The sequence below is a fragment of the Haemaphysalis longicornis genome, unplaced genomic scaffold (genome assembly GCF_048455015.1).
Source record: "Haemaphysalis longicornis isolate Haplotype H1 unplaced genomic scaffold, Haemaphysalis longicornis Haplotype H1 scaffold_4, whole genome shotgun sequence".
Taxonomy (NCBI): Eukaryota; Metazoa; Arthropoda; class Arachnida; order Ixodida; family Ixodidae; genus Haemaphysalis; species Haemaphysalis longicornis.
Genome location: NW_027526361.1, coordinates 42477346 through 42502607, shown reverse-complemented (window position 1 = coordinate 42502607; position 25262 = coordinate 42477346). Strand labels below are relative to the sequence as shown.

General features: G+C 47.8%; 1 protein-coding gene across 1 annotated transcript; it reads left to right on the top strand.

The window, feature by feature from the left end:
* Positions 1-1764: 1764 nt before the first annotated feature.
* Positions 1765-24926, top strand: Np (serine protease notopleural). Its single transcript, XM_077706547.1, has 7 exons — positions 1765-1894; positions 11603-13402; positions 13493-13572; positions 13733-13833; positions 14825-15093; positions 18672-18826; positions 22184-24926. The coding sequence occupies exons 1-7, from the start codon at positions 1804-1806 to the stop codon at positions 22346-22348; spliced, it is 2661 nt and encodes an 886-aa protein (XP_077562673.1). The 5' UTR covers positions 1765-1803; the 3' UTR covers positions 22349-24926.
* Positions 24927-25262: the final 336 nt, after the last annotated feature.

Below are 25262 nucleotides of genomic sequence, written 5' to 3'. Positions count from 1 at the left end.
GTCGTTACGACAGAAATGTGTGCCGTAACAACAGATGGCTTTGTCGTAACAACAGGACTTCTGTTGTCTCAACAAATTTTTTTTATCGTACGACAGGAATTCTTGTTAGGTTTCTGCGGTATTCCTGTTGTGATTTTAGATGGTGATAATTATTAATGAAGTTGTTAATAATTTATTACTATTATGTTATTATTATCGTTGCTGTTGACCCATTTTGTTTGTGAGCCAACACCCGACCGTTAAATAATAAGAGAGAAATAAAAATCCCGCACTTGACGAACCAAGGTGAAAATTTTATGTTCAATGCTATTCGTTTTTATGTTACCAAGATGATATTTCTCTCTCTTAAAACGTTCAACCGGTAAGCGGATTTCGTCTACCCCTCGGCTGCCTTAACGTGATCGTTAATATGTTTGTTGAAAACCTCATTCCGCAACCATTCAGATTTTGCTTAAACAGATTCGTCTCAAAACAAACTTCCATTGGGTACTGATTAAACAAATCTCTCGTCGAGACTGCCGTTGTCATACTCGTTAGCTTCCGACGTTTAATATGACCAACTGTAAGCTGTCAAGGCAAGTAACCGCTCTGTCTAGAACTGGGGGCCATAACATGAGGGGAGCCACCGCCGTGCGTTGAGCAGAACTTCGAGACAGAAGAAAAGATCGCACCCGTTGGAAATACTGATTCGCTAATGACCAGCGAAGATATAAACTTCGGTACTTGCGCCCTGCTGTCTGGGGTCAATTTTGCTACAAAGTCAAAGATGTTAAAAAAGGCAAGATAGGTGGACGTAAAGGGACGTTTGTGAAATAAGCCCAGTATTGAGGATTTATAGGATAAATTTTATCGGTAAGTTTCTAGCCGGCACATACGACACGATCCAAATGTTAAAGTCTCAAGATGGCTGTGAACAACTGATAGTTTTGCTTCAACCGAAAACATGAACAACCCGAGGGAATCCACAAACAGCAGCGCTGCCTGCGTCTTTCCTTCAGGCGGCGTTCGTTTTGCGCTCTCGGTAGCATGTCGCATTTCGTTCGTCGTTAACGTCATTGTCATAATCTTCATTCCTCTCCAACAACCAGAAGAGGGAAGGAGGGAAAAGACATCTGCGTTGAAAATAAAAATCCAAAATATTGAAAAATAGCAAAGTTGAAGGCCGAGTTCAAGCCCGGCGTCTGCGGAAACGGAGCGAGCAACTGCCACTCATTCCTGTGCACTCCACCACGCATGCGCGGCAAAGTGTAGACAAACACAATCAAAATGCCCCTGTATACTTCTGCGTACGGCTTCGAGTGCCACAAGCGGACCGGGAACACTCACCAAATCCGACGTAACGCACAAGGTCATAAACAGTCGAAATGGCGCATGACGGTTTAAACTTCAAAGGTGGGCCGGCCGTACACGGTCAGTTGTCGATGTCGACAGTAAACATTCCTGGCTGGGGAATGGCACATTGTTGACGGCACTTATCAGGAACAGGGGAGTTGAGTCCGGAGAAGAATGGGCGGAAAAAATGCAGGTGAAAAGCTTACTCGCGGTGGCGTGTGGCACCGTCGTGAACATTGCACAAAGGGAGGGGGGTGGGGATTCGGAGGACTGAGTGGGTGAGTGAGTGCGCGAGTGGGGTGGGCACAGCGAAAGTCGGCTCCCTCCTCGCCCTCCCGCAGCCGCGGAGGAGCACACGGAACAGCGCCGGGCCACCCCCGATGCAGGGGAGGAGGGGAAGGGCGACCTGGCCAGGAGCGCGCGCGTGTGCCGCCGGGTCCTGCCGCGAGAGACTCGCCAGCAGCCGTCGCCATGAGGAGCGGGCTCCCGACGCTGCTCGCCGTCGCATCGCTGCACACGTGGACCGCGCTGGCGCTCAGGGTCCTCGACCACAGGCTCTTCGGTGAGTTCCGCTCCGTGCGGCCCGGGGGAGCTACCTGGACTGAGTGACGTGACTCGGTTTCGGCTAGTGATGTCATTGCAACTTCCGGCCAATGCGGGAAATACTGCAGGAGACGCTGCGCATACGACATCTCTCGGTGACTGCCAGTTTCGTTTATCACAGAAAAAGAAAAAAGAACTATAAACACAGGCCTATATTTTTGAAGTTCCACGCCGCAGATAATCAGTGTCAGCATGGTGCGAGCAGACACAGGCGGACACTTATTCCGATTTCCTGGAGTGCCGTTGAATTGCTGTGCGTGATTCAGTAGACACGATGTGGTGGTGTTTTAGGCATGTGAGCCTTTTTCGGTGCTTATTTTTAAATTCCTGTGAAATCATGTGTGCATTAGAAAGTCTAAAATGCGTGTCAGCATTGGGATTCGAACCGAAGCCACTTTGCTGCGGTGTAACACCGTAACACAACGCGTTTAGGGGCGTTGCCGAATTAGGGCAGCTACAAGGGACAGATGTGATTGCCGTTAGTGGCGCCCCGTGATATATTTCTTGGATGTTATGTAAGGCGGGGACCTTATTAGTAGCAAGATTCGCTCTCACTTCATCCTTCAGTGAGCGTCAGGAAGCTGTTTATCGTAGAAATTGACGCGCATGACGCATTTCGGGCTCAAACAATTGACAAGTTCAGATTTCGGGCTTTTCACGCGTAGTGGTTACACCTGACCATGAGGCACGCCGTAGTAGAGGGCTACGGACTAATATAAATAATTTGGGAATTTTTAACGTACATCAAAATAGCGACACACCGGTGGTTTTTTTTTTTTTTTAATTTCCTCCTGATTTTTTTACCGCTAGATATTTTCCCTCGTTTGACCAGAAACCTTGCGGAAAATTTTGTTGAGTGGTATGTGGGTACCTCTAACTGAGGCATCTTTGTTGTCTTACTTTTTCAATCACCAGAAAACCAAACACGGCCGGAAACGTTTTCCATGACTAACATCAGGACAAAGCGACAACTTCTGCCCCAGGAAAAATTTGATTTCGTAGTCGAAGCATTAGTTCATGTTCTATTACATGACGTTGCGAGATTTTCCGAATCTTGTAATCAATCACTCTTCATGAATATTCGGGCATTTTCAATTTTCCGACTGCCGGCCGGCATTTCTACGGTTGTCACTCCTGAATGGAAATTCTAAGTCATCATTAATTATTTCGAGTGCTGTGTAACATACACAGGCTTCCGGCGAACCAAATGTAAGTACGGAATCCGAACGAGACCCGCTACGTCCGCATCAACACGCGCCGTAAAGCACCGAGGAAGCCTACTATGTGCTCTGCTGTCATTTCGCTTTGGATAGCGTCACGCAAATGCGAACTTCTGCTCGCTGCCCGTTCCTTAACCCGCTTCGCGGCGGCGCGAGTCTTACGCCAGCACAGAAGCCGGTGTTGCGCGTAGCTTCGAGTGCTCGCAGATACCGCTGCCATCCCGTTTGTAAAGCGCAAAGAAACAAAAAGTTTGCGTGACGTCATAGCGCACTTTGTGTTTCGCGCCTTTATTTATTACACTCGCGCCTTTCCCATTCGGCTGCCGCGTACTGGCACGCAACGCCGTACAACCACCTCCGCTTCAAACTAGAAAAATGTCGTCGTTTCTCTTTCGCGAACCGCGAGCTTGCGCATCGGGGTCTGCCTGCTCCCGTGTTTATCTCCTAGGGAAAACCCGACCTTGTCGATCGTGAATCCCGCGTGTATTATGCAGCTCGCGGTGTCGCTGCGTTTACCTGGTTTGCATGGCGAGCTTCCTCGCAATGCGCGGCTAACCTTCCGTGTACGAGCCACTTGGTTCCGGCGCGCCGCACGTTGCGGCGAGGTGAAGGGGATTAAATACTCGGGCCAAAGGCCATGGCGAAAGAAAATTACGTATGAAAAAACGAAGACATAAAAAAAAAAACACCAGACGAGCATTAGGTAACGCCTTGTTAAATTCTTCCGCACGCACCATCGGGCATAACCCCGTCGAGCTTCCTTTCGCAGTGTTTCAGACATACGTTGAAAGTTTGGCCAGGCTACAGATCCTAACATTGAAGCCATTGGGGCCATGCTACGCTTTCAGCGGCGCGATTTGTATGCCCGACACCGAGCCCCTCATCGGTAACGGTCGGTGGCACGAGTCACGCACCGGCAGTAAGGCAAGATTTAGATTATTCTTAAATCAAAGCAACCAGCGGACACCGAAGCGCATGCATCCTTAACAGTCTTTCTTCGGCTTACAGCCCCGAACGCGGCTTCCGTTCAACCGGCTTCAAATCAAACCTGCCGTTTCGTAGAGTGTCGGAGGTCGTTTTTACTGCAGAAAATTCACAGGCATGCACATCTTCAATGCGCTCGTGCACACAGGCCGTCTCTTCATACTATGATTCTATTTATAAGGGCTGATAAGCGGCATTGTACAAGCACGCACGCTTCATCCTTCAAGCAGGATCTACCCGAGTGAGCTTTTACAATGGACGGAAGTCAGCTTCGTGTCCGAAATCTTCGCCGTTCATGCGGAAGAAAGTGGAAGGCCCATTTACAACTTCACCCGGGGTAGCAATTACATGTCAAACGTAAGACATCGACTTGTTAACGACGATGATGATGACAATGATGGTTGTTGTTTCTCCACTCCCGCAGGCAACGGTGAAAATGCTTGTCTACAATACCAGGAAGAGTAATAAATTCGGATAGTGACTGCGTCGAAATTTCTTAGAGGCTGTTTTGCTCTCGCTTCACGACACAAGCGAAAGTCCGCAGCTGCCGGCGTGCACGAGGGTTTCAGAGACGCTCAAGAGTCCAGCTGAGCGCCACACCTGAACCCGTTCCGAGCTCACAGATTGCGGAAGACGAGGAATACCCTAGGCGTCTTATCTATCCTCTTTTAAACACCGGGAACAAAAGAAAAAAAAAACGCGTCCCGTATCAAAAACACTAAAAAGGCACCACTGTCGAGACAAACCGAAAGAAAAGCCCCACTGGGGGCTTAATGAAGCCGTAGGGGCCGGCGGCAGACATAAAGCCGGTAGTTTTCACTCCTAATCACTGCCAGGAAGTCTGGAAACGGGTTACTTTTTGTCGCTTTGCTTGGGACGGCCAACGAAGCGGCAGCAGGGGCTGACCGTCGCGGGAGCGGTTCCACTTATCAGCCGTTTCGGCTCGTCTCCTCCGAAGGCATCGGACCGGCTCAGAATACGAATGCGTCCAAGCGAGCAGTATATTTTCGAGGCGCTGAAAATACGCACGGGGTTACGGTTAATGCTTGTTTTTTTTTTTTTCGTGCGGCAGGCGGAGATTACACTTTGAATCATCATGGTGTTGCAGTAAACTCCGAGTCCCGTCTCAAAATAACGAAGCCGAACTGAAATTTGCCATTTACCTAAGAGGGTTACGATTTCATAATTTTTTGCGCAAATAGTTTATAGCGCCATTTTCGAGCCCATTGCTTACTTTCGCTACGCAGACTCGCCAAAGATGAGGGTCATGTGTGCTCGACTTCATCCTGATTGGATAAGGACAGCGGCGGTATGGTACCCATACAGCCGTGCAGTGAAGGCGGAAAATCACACTTTGAAGCACCGTACCATCGTGCACACATAACGCCACCAACACCCACGAGGTCAAAATCTATGCCACCTTGCTGTTTTTGTTGTCCATCATCTAGAACTCATTACAAGCCTGTTTTTATTTCGCTCGCGCATAAATGTAGCTGTCATGGCTAAGGCGTTCTGCTACTGAGCACGAGGTCGCGGGTTCGATTCCCGGCCGCGGAGGCCGCTTTTCTGGTGGAGGCGAAAAGCAATAACGCCCGTGTGTGTGTCGAAATTTCGGCGCACGTTAAATATCCCCAGGTGGTCAAAATTAACACGGAGCCCTCCACTACAGCGCGCCTCACCGCCAGCGTTGCGTCGGTGCGTTAAACCTTACAATCAATCAATCAAATGTAGCTGTCACAGACCGGGACCAGACCTGTGACTTCTGGGTCAATAGAGGCGCCCCGGATTATCGAGGAGATTGCCCCGTTTCAGACAAAGAATAGGATTGGAGGGGAGGGCGGGGGGAGGGGGCTAAGTATGTGCTAAATGTGCTCCCGCACATGCGCAGTCAACATGTCAAACACTTATAAGGAACACGGGGTCCTAGTTCTCGAAAATTCCTCGAAGCCACCGTCTTTCCGAAAAGTTGCACCTTCCACTTGACTTTGTTTGGTGACAAAGGAAGCGCCTGTCTCAAAAGAACTGTGGGCAGCCTCGCTACAATGATAGCTTTCAGGCAACCTCGAAACAGTGGCCGGCAGGATGCCCAGTGGACGTTGTCATTTCGTGTAGTCGTTCGAGCTACGTTTACCAAATTAAACTTCATCGTCTTCTTAGCTCAAATCAGGGCTGCGTCATTCGTAATAGCTGCGCGTACGGATGAGCGTGCGATTAATTACTGCCGCATGTCGTCTATTAATCACATATCAGTTGTGAAGAGAGCGAGAGAGAAAGAGAAAATATTTTACTGAAGCTATGAGCAGGAGGATGTTTTTAACGCCAACAACCCGTGACGTCCTAGATACGGAGCGGTAAGCTTTATTCAATCAAGGTTGAAGTGCGACACGTACACCAGTTCGCTCATGTGCAGAAACATACAAAAAGAAAAAAAAAAAAGATCGGGATGTGCGCCGATTACATTTAGTACATTTTGTCCCAGAAGGGTACGAATAATGGCTGAGGGGACGTCTATCAGAATTTGTTTCACGGGCACATCAATAGTCGCTTAGTGGCATTTAATGATGACGTGTACGCCTCATTATTTATTCCGCGGCTTTAAAAACCGACTCCGTGCAGTATCCTCTCTCTCTGTTTTTTGCCTGGGTATTAGACTGAAAAATTAGATATTCCTTGTTCTGTTTCCTTTAGTGCATGAATAGAAACCCAGTCGAAACGCGATACGTTTCTCATCTGTGCGTCCTTCCGCATTGATGCAGTTGCATGGCTTAGCGAGTGACTCTACTGCGAAAACAACAAATAATCGAGTGTCTCATGTATTTACATATCCGTCTGCTATGGGGTCCGAACGTTGCAGCAGTTGATAAATAAACTCAGGCATGCTTTGCTCGGTAAAATAGCGGGCGCCATAGGTGGCACAAACTGTCCCGCCATCCTGAGCTTAGCGACGAGCCATCAGGCAAACAAAAGTTAACGGAAGCGTCCCGGCGGGAGTGGCGTGGAGGTTCCGGTTTGGCCCGTAAGTACCGTAAGAGGGCGTGCACCACGCCCTCTTCGGAAGACCGGCGCGCATTCTTGTCGCATTCGGCCACGCACTCTGACGGATCGTCGGCCGAAGAGGAGGAGGAAAGACGGCGGTGGCGAGTCACCTGGCCGCAGGGAAGTCTGCAGCATCGCGCGGCTGTGCTTTGTTATGGCTTTGTTATGTTAGCGGCTTATGTGGCCGCACGACCAGAGAAACGTGATCACGCACGAAACTAATCCGAAGAAGAAAGACGAACTCTCCGGGCCTCTAACAGTCCTTTTGAAAAAAGAAATGCCACCGGCGGTCAGTCTACGCACCGCCAGCGTGTGTACCGCAGTCTTCCGACAGGTCGCCCGTTAATCTGGCATTCGGGAGGAGATGATCGCTGCCGCGCAGGGCTGCACGCGACCTATCGGTCGAGTCAGCGCCCAGGTCTCGCGAATATGTACTGCCGATGGGGACGTTTATATTATACACCACATGACCACTTTGACAGTGATGCCACGTCAGCTTCTTCATCTCATCTGTGTACATACTGGTTCGAGAGCCTTTTATGCGGGCTCACCTTCTCTAGTGTGTGTGTGTACACACACACACACACACACACACACACACACACACACACACACACACACACACACACACACACACACACACACATATATATATATATATATATATATATATATATATCTATATATATATATAGATATATATATATATATATATATATATAGAGAGAGAGAGAGAGAGAGAGAGAGAGAGATGCATGTATATAAAGGACAAACACATTAGAAATGTGGGGGAAAAAATTCACGATCTATGACTGGGGCAAAACAAGTGGGGGATGAACGGGTATGGAGGGGGAGACACCAAAGCGCATCATTTTTCAATTAGCCCGTATAAAATTTTGATTTTATCTCAATTGGAAAGCATTAGATGACTTTGTAGGTCGGGAGTACGGCGGCGTGACCAAGAAATAGCACACACAATGGCGATGGAACAAAGAACAGCAAAAAAACAAACAAAGGGGGGGGGTCGAAGAATGTTCGAAATCACGCCAAATTTCTCGGGCAGCTCCTGTAAATAAAGTAAAGTTAAAAAATGAGGAAATTTCGGTCTAGGTGGTAATCGAACCCAGAACCTCCGTGATGCGAGACGGGCATGTAGGCTCCCCAACGCTACGATGCTGTTTTTTTTTTTTTGTGACAGTAACTTTATTTACACAAATAGATACAGGGTCACATCAAGTGATTGCACAGTTTTTATAGAACAAAAGAACATACCTTAACACATGCAAAAAAAATACACGTGTTCGGAAATTACGCGAGCCGGAGTCAGCATGTTTTGCAAGGAAGTGTAATTCGATTGAGTTGTACTACCAAATCCACAGTGCGTTGGCGATGATTATGCCAGAAAGAGTGTCAAATAGACGACGGTGCCTTTTGTGTACATGAGCCAGTGGGAAACGGAATGAGAGAAAAAGGACGGGGAGTTAGTTTCTGGATGACAGTCGTTAGTGGGCAGACGTGAACTCCAGTGACGCACTGGTGCGGGTTTCGCGAGCCCTTACCGAATTCGGAAAAAGTAGCAGAGGAGATGGGACTCAACACCACGCTAATGGCTGTAGCTGGCTCAAGGTGGACCTAGTGAATGAGGTGTGTACTGGGGCCTTCAGGAGCAATTTCAGTATACGTATTACAGAAATAGCAATTAGGCGAGTAACAATGACGTACAAGGAGTTCGACGTCGCTTGGCGCGTCGTTTAGGCTTGTTACAGCTGCCTAACATTACACCTAAATGTAAGCCTGAGAGAAGGGCAAGTGCCCACGGATCTAAGGCGTAGTAACAAAGAGAAGAAAATGATGATGATGATGATGATGATGTAGATTACGGTTAGAGGAAAGGTGATTTAGATTTAAGCGCGCGCGGGGCGCCTCGCTATCACCCCATGGCATGACCCAGCGCGGCAGTAGTCGTCAGAGATATAATACCGGCATATCTTTTTTTTTTTTTTTTACTAACAACACACCAGGACATCTGAGCACTGCTTACGGTGTAGTGAATGCGAAAGTATTATTGTCCAATTTCGATACAGATATGCCGGTATATGTACTTTGTCCTGGTGTGTTGTTAGTATCAGTCCAGCTTTTAAAGCGAAGCTTTATTGTCCTCACTAATGTCACCTGTAACGCGAAAACACCCTCAGGAAAGCCAACTTTCTCTGACGAGGATGATGAATAATCGTGGATGAAGTAAAAGAAAGAAAAACACTTCAGTGGCCGGAATCGAACCTGGGTTTCCCGCGTTATGAGCCGGACACTCACCGATTGCTCCAATTCGACATGGTCACTCCAAACTCAGACGACAACCACAGAATCCGCCATAAAAAATATTCGCTTTCAACCATCGTCACCATGAGACGGAAGGGTGCTTGATTTTTTCTAACCTAGCCCATCACCTTTTTCGATCGGCGCCTTGGCGGTGGAGCTTGCAGTCTACCTGCGAAACTTAAGAGAAGGGCACCCAAATTAACCTACATTCTGATTATGCCGAGCATATAGGTTGCATCAAGGTGGGGCAGTTTTAGTTCAGGCGCTGTCATATAAACACTGCTTATCCCAAATCAGATACGGGAATTTATTTTAGATTTAGTTTTAAGCCTCGTGTTCAGGACTGCCGATGTTCTATCTCACTATGCAGCGTATACTTTTGCCTTCGTCAAAGTGCGTTAGGAAAATTCTTTTAAATTCACTTCGTTGATATTTTGGTCGACATTCTGAAAGCTGGATAAGCAGCTGATGCTAAACCTGTAAGGTTAGGACTAGCAGGCTGTTTACATTCCCTGAAACGCATAGTCCGACACGCGTTCTAAGGGTACTCACATTTTGCTAAAACGAGATAGCTACAGAAAATGAAAGCTTAAAAACAGCATCGACAATAACAGCAACAAAAAAGTTGCTTTCGTGGCAGAATCAAGGTCCACGCCTTGCTGCGACAGCTACAAAAGAAAAGAAAAATACGGTGTCGCGCACCTTCAAGTGTGCAAGAGAAACGACGAACACGATGAAACAAGTAGAGCCGCTCCTCGTCCGATTAGCCCGTTTCCTGCGAGGCGCGTAACAGCTTAGAGCACTCGGCCCTGAACTTGAACTTGCTTGTGGAGCAGTAGCAGCAGCAGCAAGAATGGTCGCACGATCAAAGCGAGAAACGAGAAAGAGAAAAACGTTTAACAAACGGCCTATCCGGGAAAATTGCCTCGTGTCCTAAAAGCAGACATGATGTATGTGCCACGCCATGTCGACCGGAGGAACCCCCCGGGGATGTTCGTTGGGTGTTCCCCTCTCCCTCTGGCGCAGCCCCTCTTCTCGGCTGCTTAGCCCAATTTCGAAAGAAGCGCCAGACTTAATCCACGGGCGCAGATCGAACGACCCGGTAGGTGATTATTGCCACCCGAGGCGCTCGCCACGCTCCCTCCCTCCGTCATTCTGCCATCGTGGAGGAGACGACGTCGGGCCCGCGGCAAAGCGATCAGCAGCCTCCGCAGGGGCCGTTTATCCGCGCAGCGATGCAAACGCGAAGCGGCAGGCACCCTAGAAAACCGACCTTGGCATTTGCAAAAAAAGAGGCGATGAAGGTGAACGACCGGATGTCCCGCAGTCTTCGTCTTCTGGCACGGCTTCGCCGCGGCGGGAAAGAAGCCACCGCCGCCGCGGGCCGCCCTCCCTCGCCCAGTTGTGTTGCTTTTTCCTGCCGGCTGGTCCGCCTCCTCGCCGGCGGCTTCACGCTGCGCGCGCCGCGAGTCTTCCGCGTTTTCCGGTTCCGCCATGGGGCTACCGCCTCCTCGCAACCCGTTTCCTCTTCTAACCGATATTTCGACCAGCAAGGTCACGCGGCGGCGGTGGAGGGGGCCAAGGTGCAGCAGACCTGGCCTGCCCCCTCCTCCCCCGCGCACAGTGGAACGGGAGGGGTGAACACCAGGGTGAAGGTCAATGTGTTTGCGGTGCTGTGCTCTCCTCCGAGCGCATTCTCGCCGCCTGCACGAGCTCTTTCGCCCGCGATCGTCTGGGAGGAACCAGACGTACTCCGACCTATTTATCTTCGACCTGCACGACCTCTTTGCATCCGAATGCGGGCTGCTGTAGACACGACAACCCAGTCTCCCACAGCCACACGCTTATGCAATGGGTGTTGTTAATTGCTGTTTCTTCTTGCTGCTGAAAGCCAACGTGTCTTTGAATGACTGATCTTTTTTTTTTACATGACCTTAATGTTACGCAACGAAAAGCGCAGTTACACCTGTTCGAGCACCTGAGCTCTTGAAGAGCATTGTCGTTTAATTAGGGCGAGTGCTCGTTTCTGCGGGTTGTGTTATTCCTGAGAAATGAATGTACACGCAAGGATTGACTGAATGCACGTACTTCTCTCTTTTCGTTCTCAGGTGCCACCCGCACAATCAAGCTCAAGCCGTGCCAAAATCGAGCCACTGGCCAGGAAGGAACGTGCATGTTTGCCTGGGACTGCTTCAGCGCAGGCGGCACTCATCTCACGTACTGCACGGACTCCTTCTACACGGGAAGCTGCTGTAAACTGCCAGCGGGCGTCGTCGTGCAACCGCACGACCCACCCTCCGAGCCGACCAACAGCATAGACTCCATGCCGTATGGAGGTGACGACGACTACAAGAAGAAAACAAAACGGCCTCCTCCCAGTACAACGAAATCAGCAGTGCAGTCGACAACACCGACGCCTCAGGCGACGGATGCGGTCACCAGCCCCAGCCATAAACCTTTGCCAACAACATCTGAATCTACAACGTTTATCGGGCTGTCAACGTTCACGCCTGGCCTAATAACCTGGAGGCCGCACGAAACAACCGTGTCATTGAGCCCGAACGAACCATCAACAACAGTGCCAAATATAGACTATCCAAGTACAGGTGCCACAAAAACAACTACATCCTATCCTGACACAACCACCCCAACAAGAAAGCCAACGCGGCCGGCTATTACCACTACTCGAATCCCAGTGGTGGCAAGCACGTTTCTAGCCGCCGACGTCACCGAAGAGAGCGCTTCGGGGACGACGACTGAAAATGAGACAGGCTCACCAACAGACCGACCAACTGAAACGACCAGCGAAAGGACGACAGGGGAATCTACAACTACGAAACATGTTGATTCAAAACCGACAGAAGCATCTGGGTCCTCGACGCTGACTGATGCCGACGGTGCTTCGACAACAGGAAGCACAACGCAACGCCCGCCTTCTTCTGTTCCCAGTCACACGTGGATTGTTAACGAGCAAGACACCACCATGGCCATTCCACAGTCTGTCCCAACGGAGCACACTTGGTTGGTAGTTGACGAAGCCGATCACGGCGGCCAGCAAACAACTACTCCGACACCAAGCGAGCTCACCAGCCAAACTCCTTCAACCTTGCCGACGACAGACTGGGCCACAGTGACCGAAATGGTAACCTCAATCTCATGGGTTGACATGACAGAATTGTCGACACAGAAAGAGCAAGTGGAGACGCCAAGTTCATCGCCCCTACCGTTAAGTACAACACCTCAGAAAACACTTGAAGGCAATGGTTCAACCTCGCCAACAACGACCGTAGGCACGACAATTGGTGCAGAGACGGACACAACCAGGCCAGGAACGGAGGAGTCATTGCAGCCTTTGGTCATCACCACGGAGGGTCTGACATCGACTGATTACGCGTCTACCACGCTGCAGCAGACGACAAGCACTCGACCGCAGACAACAGTCGTTCAGTTGCAGACGACAGGTGCTCAACAGACGACAGACTCTCAAAAGCAGACAACCGGCGTTCAAGAGCAGGCAACAAGCACACAGCAACAAACTGCGTCTACGACATTAGGTACTTCCGAATTAGGTGCGTCCACGCTTGAGTTACCAGCCGCGACTACCTCACAGCAAAAGACCGTACCAACGACACTGGCACCCCAAACTCGTCCCATGACGACTACAGTTCGGACGACGACAGTGCCAACAACAACCACTGCGAGGACAACATGGAAATACACGACTGTTCCCAGTTACACGGTTTCGGAAGACTCCACAACTCGCACGCAGGAGCCGACCACTAGAAAACCGGCCACTCTGCCAACAACCACGGCAACGACGCCGCCCAAAGCAACCACCACAACGGCCGTACCGACCACGACAAGGATACCAGTGCCAACGCTATCTGCAGACCGCGACATCAGAAAAAGTAACTGCCCCTGATATTACTTAGCGTGTATTGATATGTCGCTTTAGACTTTGTTCAACCAGAGTGCTCTAATGACGACAATTCTTGCAGTCTGTGGCAGGCCACGAGTTGTGCCAAGAGCGAGGATAGTGGGAGGCGAGCAGACAAAGTTTGCTCAGTGGCCTTGGATGGTAAGTGTTTTTACGTAACGTGGACGGGTTGAAATGTCTCAATTAGAGCCTGTTTTGATGCAATGTGTCCAGATTCGCCAACGCTGCAAAACCAACTTGAAAGGCCTTTCAATTTCAGTGCTGCCTACTCGTAATTACATTTTGTCCTATAAACTTTCAGATATCCCTGCGGCAGTTCAAAAGGAACACTTTCTTGCACAAGTGCGGGGCCGCTCTCGTCAACGAATATTGGGCTATTAGCGCGGCCCACTGCGTGCACAAGTAAGCCATTTGAGCTGTTGATTGCATTTTTACATTCATCTGACGTAGCAAGCCCTCCGCCTTTTCGCGACTATACCCTCAACGAGTTTTTCTTTTTTTTTTTTTTTGAGTTTGAACTCTTTACATAAGCAAACAAAAATGAAGAACGTACAGGTGCCATCGAAAGTAATTGGAACAGTCTCGTAAATTTACTGGAATTTCTTCCTCCAGAAACTGCCTAGCTGCATTGGTGTGCGTTTAAAGGAGTCCCCCCTAATAGAAAAAGCTTCATGCAAACCAGTATTGGCTCTCATAAATCTAGTAAGCCAAATATTTTGTGATATTCCCAACTCCTTATTTCAATTACTTATAAGACGGCATCAGTACAATTTACACATGGACCTAGCAATGTTGTCAAAAGGTCCAAGACCGTAATCTCTCTCTGACCTCTCTCTCTCTCTCTTACGTGCTTCAAAATTTGCAATTGTTGCCGCACTGAGGGCTCACATTACGTTACTTTCGTAGCTTTGGTGACAGTCACTGCCAAGTACGCGGGTTCGATTCCGGCCACGTCGGCTGCTTTTCTGATGGAGGCGAAAACGCCCGTTTGTCGAGATTTCGGCGCACGTTAAAGATCCCCAGGTGGTCAACATTAACACGGAGCCCTCCACTACGGCACGCCTCATAGGCCAGGTGTGGCTTGGGTGCGTTAAACTCCACAATCAATCAATGACGATCACTGATAAGCAGTCACTTTTCTCAGGAACTCCTTCTCCCTAGTTCCGAGCTTCCCAAAGTTCCATTCTACGAGCGAAACATCTGCTTTTAATTAGCTGAATTGGGTATGATGAAATGATAATTTGTTTGGCCTGCCTGCGACGCTGATCGATTGGTGTTGGAGTTGTAACGGATTTGAATTTATTGAACGCTATAAACGTGCGCTAGAAAATATCGAGGGCCACGTGTTGGTGACAGGGGTATAGTTTTGTCTCCCTTTGACCGTGTGGCGCAGCGTGTCGCCCAACGACATCCTGCTGCGGCTGGGCGAGTACGACCTGAAGAGCGATCGCGAGGAACTTCCCCACCTGGAGCGGCGCGTGCAGATCGTGGCCACCCACCCGCGCTTCGACGCCAGCACCTTCGAGTACGACCTGGCGCTGCTGCGCCTCTACGAGGCCGTGCCCTTCCAGGACAACGTGATGCCCGTCTGCGTGCCGGACACCAACGACTCCTTCGTGGGCAGGACGGCCGTCGTCACCGGCTGGGGCCGCCTGTACGAAGGTACGCACACCGAGAAATTCTGCCCTGTATCTGACTGAACTGTCCAATACTACAATTCAGACCCATCGTCTTCAATCTAACAGCGTACATTTCCGCCGAAAGATTGGGTTCTCCGCAAAGCACGATTGTGATTTTGTGAAGCCGACTTTAAGAAAGCTCGGTATATAGCGTGCCGTAGGGATACGTGGGCTCTTTGAAGATGCTGAATTAAAGCGGCTAGGGTCTTTATACATCATCTCACTTCTCATGTCGGCAAAATGTTTTCTCAGCAATGCACTGGTGTATAGGAATCAAGCTGACCTTAGACGGTATATAGCGCTCGGTGGGTATACATAGTCTTAAGGTGATATTTCATAAAAGGTCCAACCGCCTTCCTACTTCGATATCAGACTGCTTAACTGTATTACAACAAAAAATGCCTTCCCTTCAATGCATGAGTGTATAGTATACTGAAGCCGACTTTACAGGTGATATCTATGTAGTAGGGCATCTTGCGCATTTATTCGGCAATTTTCACTTAAGAGTCTCTGCAAATCTTTTAGCAGCGAGGCAGTTTAGCAAACCGTAATTTCTCGTGTCCGCACTTAAAAATACCAAGGAATTGCCAGCGCGCGCACGTGAGCGCGGGACTCGGGGCAACCGCCCTGCAGTTAACAAAACCTACAAGATGCCCTGCGCTCGCGTGTGCGTGCCTCGCGACGACCGCCCAGCGTCGCCTTTGCACATTTGTCAAGCCCACGTAGGGGGATTAGCCAAGATTGGCCAAAATACCTCCAGCGTTCACCGCAATCTTGGCAACACCTTATAGGAACGCGAATGACTCCAGCGTCTACCGTAATTGTGGCAACACTTGTTCGGAACGAGAAGGACATAGTGTATGCCCCTCCAAATTGACGTACAATGATTAACACTTCCAAAAACACGGACAAAAGCTCCCTCTTACAAAACAATGTTGAGTAAAGGTCGTTGTGACAGCGAAGATGAAGCAAATTGGCTGCAATCATGTACTTAAACCTTCGTGATGGTCGTGAAGGTTTCGTACAGCTTCGGTACCCTCCAAGTATTACGCGTTAGTGTACGCTTCCTACGTTTTTTAAGTTACCTTAGAGGCATATCTTGTTGAAACAAGTTTTTTGCACTATTGTCTTTCACAAAGTTGGAAGACGCTGAGGACGACTAATTAAAACACACGGAACTATACAATTCGTGGCGAAAATTCTGGCAAGAACTTGTTGCGAGCGCACTTTGCAAGTTTTGTTGTTGTCGTTGTTGTTGAGTATGATCACCATGAGCGAATGGCGCCTCACTAAGACACGGAAATAAATGCTATATACCTTTGACACCGTGACTATTTTCAAAGGAGAGCGGTCAGCAAGCGTCAGCGCGCAGACACCTTGTGGATATTCTGACTGTTGGCGCCACTAAGTAGCCGACAGCGAGCTAGGAGCACCACCCAAACCAGACGAAGAATGTCGAGCTATAAAATGCCCGTCGTGGTCCATTCATGCAAACAAACACAAAAAGCCTACACCGTTCCATTCGTTAATGACGAACAACTCGAGCTGTAATAACTAAACCTATAGCCATAAAGCGGGGATTCCCGGATGATAAGAGCACAGGGTTTCTGCGCGAAGTGGTCGTTACCTGAGAAGCTATCCGCGCCGCAAGAAGTGGCATTTATCCGAGCTGTGCTCACCAGTTGGGCTGGTAGGAGCTCTAGGGGGAAGTAAAAATTGCTGCAAAACAACACGGAAGCCAGCAGCCAGAAAAAGAATTGCCAGCATCCGTTCACCAGCAGCAGTGCAGATTGTCCTTCGAAGTGCTGTCGGCACAGCATCGACCCGTAATCCAAAAATCGTTAGCGGCACTGTCAGAACGGAAAGATAGACGTGCAGCTAATAGGCGGGCTGTTCAGGAACGGGTTCGGTATTCCTGAACCCATTTATGTGCTCCCGAGGCCATTGCTTGGAACGCCTCAGTGCGAACTCAAAGGGTTACTGACCATCGGGCAGCAGGGCAGAATGATGATGGGCAGACCTGAGGAACCATTTGCTTTTGCTTCGGTGTTTTTTAATGTTCTCAGTGCACACAAAGAGCAGTGTCACAACGGCAGCTATATTTAGTTTTCTACCATGAAAGGACCAAGGTTAGGGTATTTTGCAGATATTCTGATACAACGAAACCATAGGCGAAAACAACAAAGGTTTCCTTCACAAGAATTTCTCTTTTGAGAAAGATGGTATTCTCAATGCGGTCTCAAGACATTAATCGTAACCTGAAAGAAAGAATACAAAGATACGATCTTTGGGACGTAAATATACGAAACAGTCAGGGATAAACAACGGGAATCATTGGGTTGTCGTCGAAGGATGGTACAGCTAAGCTTTTGTGCCATCACTTAGCTCTCGGCCAAAATAAATAACGACTTGCGTCTACCTGCTTGAAACAGACACCGCGTGTCCGGGCTACACGTATTTTTTGTTGAGAATGGCCGCGAGAGATCGCTGTAAATATTCGCTCCAGCCTAAATAAATAAATATTCGCTAACCCAACCGTGACCCGGGTACACCATTCCTGTTTCATGTTGTTTATAATGGTCATGAAGGGTCACAATCGAGAGAACTGACACAAAATTTCAAAGCTCAGATAACTATGTAAAAAGCTTCCTTTGTATATGGAGATACCCCCTCGGAAGTTTAAACCGTAACCTTTTAGTAGAACATATCTTAAATCAATTTTAATCCTTGCGCGCACGAGAAAGCTCCTCCGCGCCATTGAGCAAGCTCATGACGTCATCTGCGCTTTGACCCAAACGGCCGACGTCAGGGCTCCCGTGACGTATCGAGGCGGCCACGGTGCTGTTGGCGGGTGCTTTCCCGCCTTGTGCATCATGTCACAGTTTTTGGGACTGGTGTCACTTGCGACTACGGCCAGTCGGGCCGGTCTGGCGCACGCGCGCGCGCCCAGACCGGCATCGCTTGTGGGGCGACGAGAACAGTGATGTCCAATGCGCTTTTTTGTCATGGCAGCTGCCTCGGTGTTCTTCATTGAAACCGAAGCTGACACAAATAAACGCAACTCTAAGTAATTATTCGTGCTGTGTTCGACAGTCTAATGTGTTATTCTATGATCAGTGCGCCCTTATGGCCGCGAAAAAATGATGTAACCCAAGAATTTCGTGTCAGTGCTCCTTTACCAACTTCGAAAAACCGTAAGTTTTTTTCGTATCTGTTGTTTTGTTTCTCAAGAGTTTCACAATTATGACCTCGCAGCAATGAATTGACACACCAGGTTCTAAGCACTGACTTTTCAGCGGTGTTATGCTTATTAGCCCCGTACAAAGTTCTCCCAGAACCGGCGCTGGCTCAAATGAACATTTCCGAATATTTCTTAGCTTTGGCGTACTTGTTTCAGATCACTGGAGTGGGGTCGCAGTAAGAGCTCTTTGCAACGGTAACTCTGGTCGTGAGTGCCGACGACCGAGGTTGGACACCGTATGTGGTCGGAATGTACACTGGAATGATGAGCGTGCGCTTTCTTTTTTGTGCAATTGCTCCAAGTGATGCCCCTCTGCGCAGACGGGCCCCTGCCGAGCGTGATGCAGAAGGTGAGCGTGCCCATCATCACCAACAAGGAGTGCGAAAGCATGTACCGCAAGGCAGGCTTCATCGAGGACATCCCCAACATCTTCATCTGCGCCGGCCTGGCTAAGGGAGGCAAGGACTCCTGCGAGGTGGGTTGTGTCACACGCACACTATAGACAGGTGCGGCAGTCACTCCGCACGGGCTTCGTCGTCTCGGCAGGCTTTTTTCGGGCATGCTGCCCTTAAAGGCGAATGTGCATTGTGAGACCACAGGTATGTTTGAAACAAATCGGGTGCGTTCTCTTAGTTTTATGGAAGTAATGATAATGGAAGCTACAAAAAGAGGCGGTGGCGGGGCGCCGTCTTGCTAATCTGTTCACGACGTGCAGATTTTCGAAAATTTATTTAGTTCATCGGAGGATAGTTTCAAGAAAAGAGTCCCGGGGTGCAGCAATACACAAAGAAAGGAAGACAAAGTGATAACTGCGGTATGTCAGAACTGGCAAGCATATCACCTTGTTACACTTCCATTTATAATAGAAAATCAAATATGAATGATCCACTGCACCAAATACACTAATAATGAACACTTACGTTGCAGGGAAAAAAATCGTAAAGAATAAAAAAAAAACTCCTAAGGTTTTTTTTTTTTTAAGACACTTCTTCTATCACCATCATGGTCAGGGAAAGTTGGCTTTCCTGCAGTGCGATTTTGGTGCTCACGGATGAATCAGTGAGATATAGAAAGCTTCGCCTTATTATACTACAATTATATCATAATGTATTATACCATAAATACAAGTATTGTACTACAATTATTATTATTACAACTGGGCTGAGCAATTTAATGTCTTGACTCTTTGGAGATTGTAAACAACTGATCGTTCACAGGTAGTTATACTGATGTTACCACTGCACACATCAACTGTTTCATTCAAATTTGTAACAAGATAAAAAAATTAGAAGGAATTCGTACAAAGAAAACTAGGCTATAGCCCAGTTAGCATTCCTTCCTTTCTTTTACCTCATTCCATCCTGCCATTCGAGAGAATATGAAAAAGATGTGTACGGTTATATACACTGATGGCTCGGGGTTCACGTAGTAAAGGATGCTAAAATGAGTGACGTAGCAATTATTTTGACAACAAAAGACGCCGATTGTTTCATAGTGATGTAGGCCGCCGACGTAATGCAGTTGTGATCGGAACAAAACGTATGAGAGGTGCACGTAATTATGATAGTTTTAGAAGTGCGACGAATGTGATAAATAAAAATGCCTCGCAAGAGGCGTCTGGCGGATGGTTGATTACGAAAAAAAAAAAGTCGTGGCAGTGGTGAACTGAATTGCGCCAATTCTTATGTTTTTTCTTCAGACAGCGTGAGTTTCACATCGAAAGAAAATTAAAAATTTCTACTTAGGTAACATCCTATGGTGGGAAAATCGGCGACAACGATAACATTATTATTGGACCCAGTTACTTCAAGGAACGCGGCGGACATGGCATTTACGAGATGTTGACACAGTTCATTGAACTTGCTCTTTTACTGCGTAATTTTAGGCATGGAGTTTGCGACGGGCAACGCCGCAGTAATAGATCTACAGGCCATGTAAAGCAGTATTTCCGTCGACGTGCCGTTCCGTCGAAAATGTCGACGTTCCGTTCCGTCGACATTCCGTCGAAAATGTGAGTGTTGCGATAGCTTGATGTAGTAGCTAGGAGCGCACGAATAAGCGCGTACTTCGCACCCTGGAGAGATAAAATAGCCGTATGCGTCTTGAGACCGGGAGCAAGCCTAAACAGTGCTTGTCTAGCGGAAGTATTTTATTTGCGCAGTCGAGCTGTTTGGAAAGGCCAGGCATGTTGAAATGAACGTCATGACAAAACGAACCACGGCGAAACTCTCAATTTAGAACTGACGAAACGTAAGGAAGCCAACTTTGGGACACGTGAAGCGACATCTACAGGGTGTCGCTAGGAGATATCACCAGGGGCATACGCATGCGAAATGTCACTCATCGGTTGTCAAGTCTGAGACAGACTCCTATGCATTCACCGCACGAAGCCTGAAGTGTAAGCAAACCAAATCGTAGGCATCACAAAGTGAATTTCTGGTGTCATAAACCGAGCTATGTCGTCAGTCCCGTGTGTGTAATGAGGTTAAGCCTGGAGCGAAGTCAAGCGAAGTTCGGGTCGCCATGAAGCCGAAGTGCTTCCGTGCCAAGTCGAGAGGCTGACGAAGCCAAGTACACGATGCCACCATATTAAGTCTGGGGAGTCACCATGTGAAGTCCTGTAAGCAACTAAGTGAAATTTAGAGTGTTACAATAAAAAATCTCGATACAAAAACATATATGTAGATTACGTTTTTTTCCCGTGCCCGTTTCTGTGTTTACAGCAAGCGCAATTTATCTTCAAAAGCCTGTTACACCAACTAGCCCGACATCAAGCTTTACTGAACTTCATTTCAACGGGAAGTTCAAAAGCAGATCAACAGAAGGTCCAATTAGGCTTCCGCCTTCACATTCTTTGAAAGTTCCAAGCATCCCCCACAATTAGTTCAAATGACGCTGGCATCTCATTTCTCACCCCGTTTAAGATGTACGCGTCGACGCAGCAGACGCGCTGATAAGAACCACCGCTAGTTACACCACAAATGTTTTCAAGTTCAAGAAGTAGCTTATTACGCACGTAGCTTATTTCAAGGCGACAAATGTTGGAAGAATTGCCCCGTGTTTTACGTGACATGTCACACTGTGGACACCTCTGCTTCCACAGTACATGAAATCATGAATGAAACACCATAAGATAGAGTTAACGGGAGCAAATTACGGCTGAAAGCACTATTTTGAACTAAAGATTGAAAATTCGTGTTTTTTGTGCAGCGTAGACTGGATTGTCATTCAAAGTACGTGTAAAAAAGGTGTGTAGAGACAGTCCGGTTGCAACGTTAATAGCAATTTAAAACAGGTCAAAGAACGACTCGACCGCCCATTCTCATTTTGTAATGACAAGGACAAAGCCGTACTGAGTACTTGAGTATGTGTCGCACATGAGAGCACGTTCGGATGTAGTCTTGCAGGGCCCTACTTATTTCACATTGCTACTACGGTATGCTTTTACCTGCCAGTCTCGGAAGAGAAGTAAACAGACGTATCGGTGAGTTTTTCTAGAACGGGTCTTTTCTGGTAATTCTGGCGTCAGCGCCTTGCCCTTTACTGATGCAGTGCTAGTTGATAAGCATTTCGAAGCAAAATATGATCTGATGCTCCTTTTTATACAACCAAAATAAGCAGCGTTGCGATCGTTTGTCACACTGCTGTCACCACGCAGTATCTTTTTCGTAATGAGAGTGGGTGCATACTGTCACGGCGTTTCTGGCACGGTAAGAGGCACGAACATGGCGGCTAAAAAAGGAAATTTGCACGTGTCCGGTTTGGCGTTGGTTTATTCTTCTAGTTTGTTTTGGCGTGCAACCTCCTTAACGAATTTTGTTCAATCTCTCAGGGTGACTCTGGTGGACCACTGGTGCTGAAGGACCCGAAGACGGGGCAGTGGTCGCTGATTGGCATCATCTCGTGGGGCATCGGCTGCGCGCTGCCGAACCAGCCCGGAGTTTACACCAGAATCACGCACTTTGCCGACTGGATACGGCAAATAATCGTCTTCTGACATCGATGAAAGATCTAGACGGCTATTCCACTTAAGTAGTGCCCGGTATTATGTGGTGCAATCTTCCGTTCCGACAATGCAGTGCGGACATTCCAAGTTTAGCTATAGTTCTCATTGGCTAGACATTTAGCCAGTCCCCAACACTTAAACCGGTTCCACATAATGCTAGGTAATAAGAAGGGGTATACTATTGGGTTTACACTGAGCGCCTTCAGTGGATCACCACCAGGAGCTTGCGAAACTGAAGATTTAGTTGCAAATTGCAGTGGCATGGTTTCAGACGTTTATAGGCGGGATTCATTGTTATTTAGTGTTTAAGAAACTTCCTGTCAACCAATGTTTATTTAAGTCTGAAGGCATGGAAGGTATATGTAGTCTCAAGGCTCATGTAAGTCTTAAGGAAAAGAAAATGCATGAACAGTCAAGATGCAAACGTGACAAACAAGCGTAAACTCCTCAATTTCCAACTTACTTTTCTAAAAAAAGGCAATTTCTTCGTTATCAAAAGCCTGACTACGCACGTACTGTTATGACAAAATTAAATGCAGGCAGGCTTGACAGCGCAAATTCAAACGCACAATTCCATCGATCTCGTCAATAAAAGGCAGTAGGTTGAGGGGCTTATTTAAAGAAATGAATTGGGGTTGTTACATGCACGAAGTGGTAATATTACCTTTATGGGCCAAAATCTAGGGAGCTGCGTGTTCAAGCTAATCATCACTTTTTGTTCGTGTTTCATTTTGTGTTAATTGTTTCTTAGTTGTGGGTCTTGCACCTGATTCAGCTCGCAGGTTTTGGCGCGCGTTTTCCGGGTTTCTTCATGCTCGTGTCATCGCAGTATTATATTTATTGTTCCCATTCCCCAGTTGCCATCCAGTCAGCTGAGCTGGCTGTTCATTCGATGAGCGTTGCCAAAAGTTTTTTTTTCTCTTTTTACAAGTGCCACAAAGCCAGAAACAAAGGGATCCATGAGGTGTGCGTTCAAACGCAGCTCAAACCCAACAAAATCACCAGTGTTTGTGAACGACCTTTTCTCGGATGACAATTTCCCCGTGGAGAGCAAGCGTCCGATTTGACGGCTATAGTTGCTCATTAAGCTTTGCTGTTCATTGTCAGTGTTGAACTGCCGCGTCAACACAACTTCTGCATATTCATTGCTGCTCGGCACATTAACACTTAGAAACGAGATAGTTGCCAATTATATACATTATGAGGCAGTCAAACAGAAGTATAATTCTGCTCGATAATTTAGCCTCTGTGATAGTCGCAATGTGCCTTCCCTTCTAGCCTGCGGAGGCTATGCAAACTTTACGCAAACCTGTTATTTGTTATTTTATGCTTTCTCAAGCCTTTTTATTACGGACAAGGTGGCCCACGTGACTTGCAGGCATATTTTAGTGTATAACGACAAGCTTTTGCGCGGCCGAAAATCGCGGATGGCGCTCGTATCAAAGTAAACCTTTGTGTTGATTTTTTTTTCTTTTTGGCAAGCCTATAGCAAACTAAATTATTCCCCTCGGTGACGCGCATGGGCAACAAGTGTGTTTATCTTCACAACTATACTTCGAAATCTTCAAGAATAGGCGCAGCGCTGCCACAATATCAGACATGAAATGCTATGGGCAGTGACCAGCACACTTGCCTTTAACAGCGAGTTCTAGTTTCGCCTGACGTATCAGAAAAGCGTCGACGCAAGCTTTTATAACAAATCGGCTGACGCGGCCGACGCAGCCAGCAGAATAGTGCAGTGGTGCTAATTTATCTCATGACAGTAAAGGAAAAGGCCGGAAGTAGCAGCAAGCTGTGTTGTAGGGAAGTACGGCGACATGTCCTTCTACGTAGGCCCACCTCGCTCTGTTTTTGCGCAGAAAGTAGGTCTAAATACAAGTAGCGCTGGACATAGATAAAATCGAGGGTCGTTCTCGCATAGCTTAGCTGTTGCTATACTTTTGAGTTAACGATTTTTCGCATGGTCACTATACCTTGAAACTCAATTGTCCTTCTCACAGAAATTTTTTTTTTCCGAAGTTGCTGCATTGTGTTGTTAGTTTGACTCCGTGAACCCGTTTTTTGGAGCCTGTCGCGTGCCTTTAAAAATGTCTTCCTGCTGATTAACTGGAAAGGTCACTCACTGTATTAGTAGTGCCATGTGCGTACCAGTTGTGCCAGCTTAATACTGCCGCATAGTTCTTCCAGTTTTGAGTACGAAACTTTTGCATCTCCTGTAAAGGGAACTGGTCTGCTCTTTCTATAAAGATTGATCTTTGTAATGTGGTAGGAACCACTGTGGCTCGCACCTGGCATATTTAGATCGCCATAAACAGGCAGATTTAACCACGTGGCATATTCTTAAAAAAGTGCCCCTGCACAAATTTTAGCGCCATTCATTAATGGGTTTCCATCGGGTATTTTGTGCGGTGTCGCTGGGCGTCTGCCGATTGTTTCAACGCCATTTTTTTTTTCATTCCTGCAAATGCTTTTGCCCATTACTGTTCCGCAATAAATACACATCACGAGTTTCACGAAGAATATTTTTACAGGATGTATCTAGTTATTTATTAAACATACTCATCGTCGACTGTCTGGGCTCCTTTTATTACTGCATGTAATCTAAGTTATAAAGAATTGATTCGTCCTTTCTGAGATTTGGTGCTGCGAGAATTGCGCACAGCCGAAAAAGAAAGACCCCAGAAGCGGGCCATTCAAGCTCAAACTATCCTTGAGGGAAGCAAGGTTACCCTGGAGGTCGTAAGTAATCAGGTAATTTGACTTCCTTCCCTAATGCGTTCTGCAGAATTCCCCTACACACCCTAAGCCCCCCCCCCCCCCCCCAAAGAAAAAAAAGCAAAATTACACCATCTTTCCGTAGGGAAACCCTGAGTAGTATGCGAAGCAGGCATGGGGCCGATTCAAG

Bases quoted from the DNA above. Each gene is read 5' to 3' on its own strand.
- Np (XM_077706547.1), top strand. From the start codon at position 1,804: ATGAGGAGCGGGCTCCCGACGCTGCTCGCCGTCGCATCGCTGCACACG. The intron at 1,895-11,602 runs GTGAGTTCCGCT...TTTCGTTCTCAG, and splicing joins CCTCGACCACAGGCTCTTCG to GTGCCACCCGCACAATCAAG. The intron at 15,094-18,671 runs GTACGCACACCG...CCCTCTGCGCAG, and splicing joins CTGGGGCCGCCTGTACGAAG to ACGGGCCCCTGCCGAGCGTG.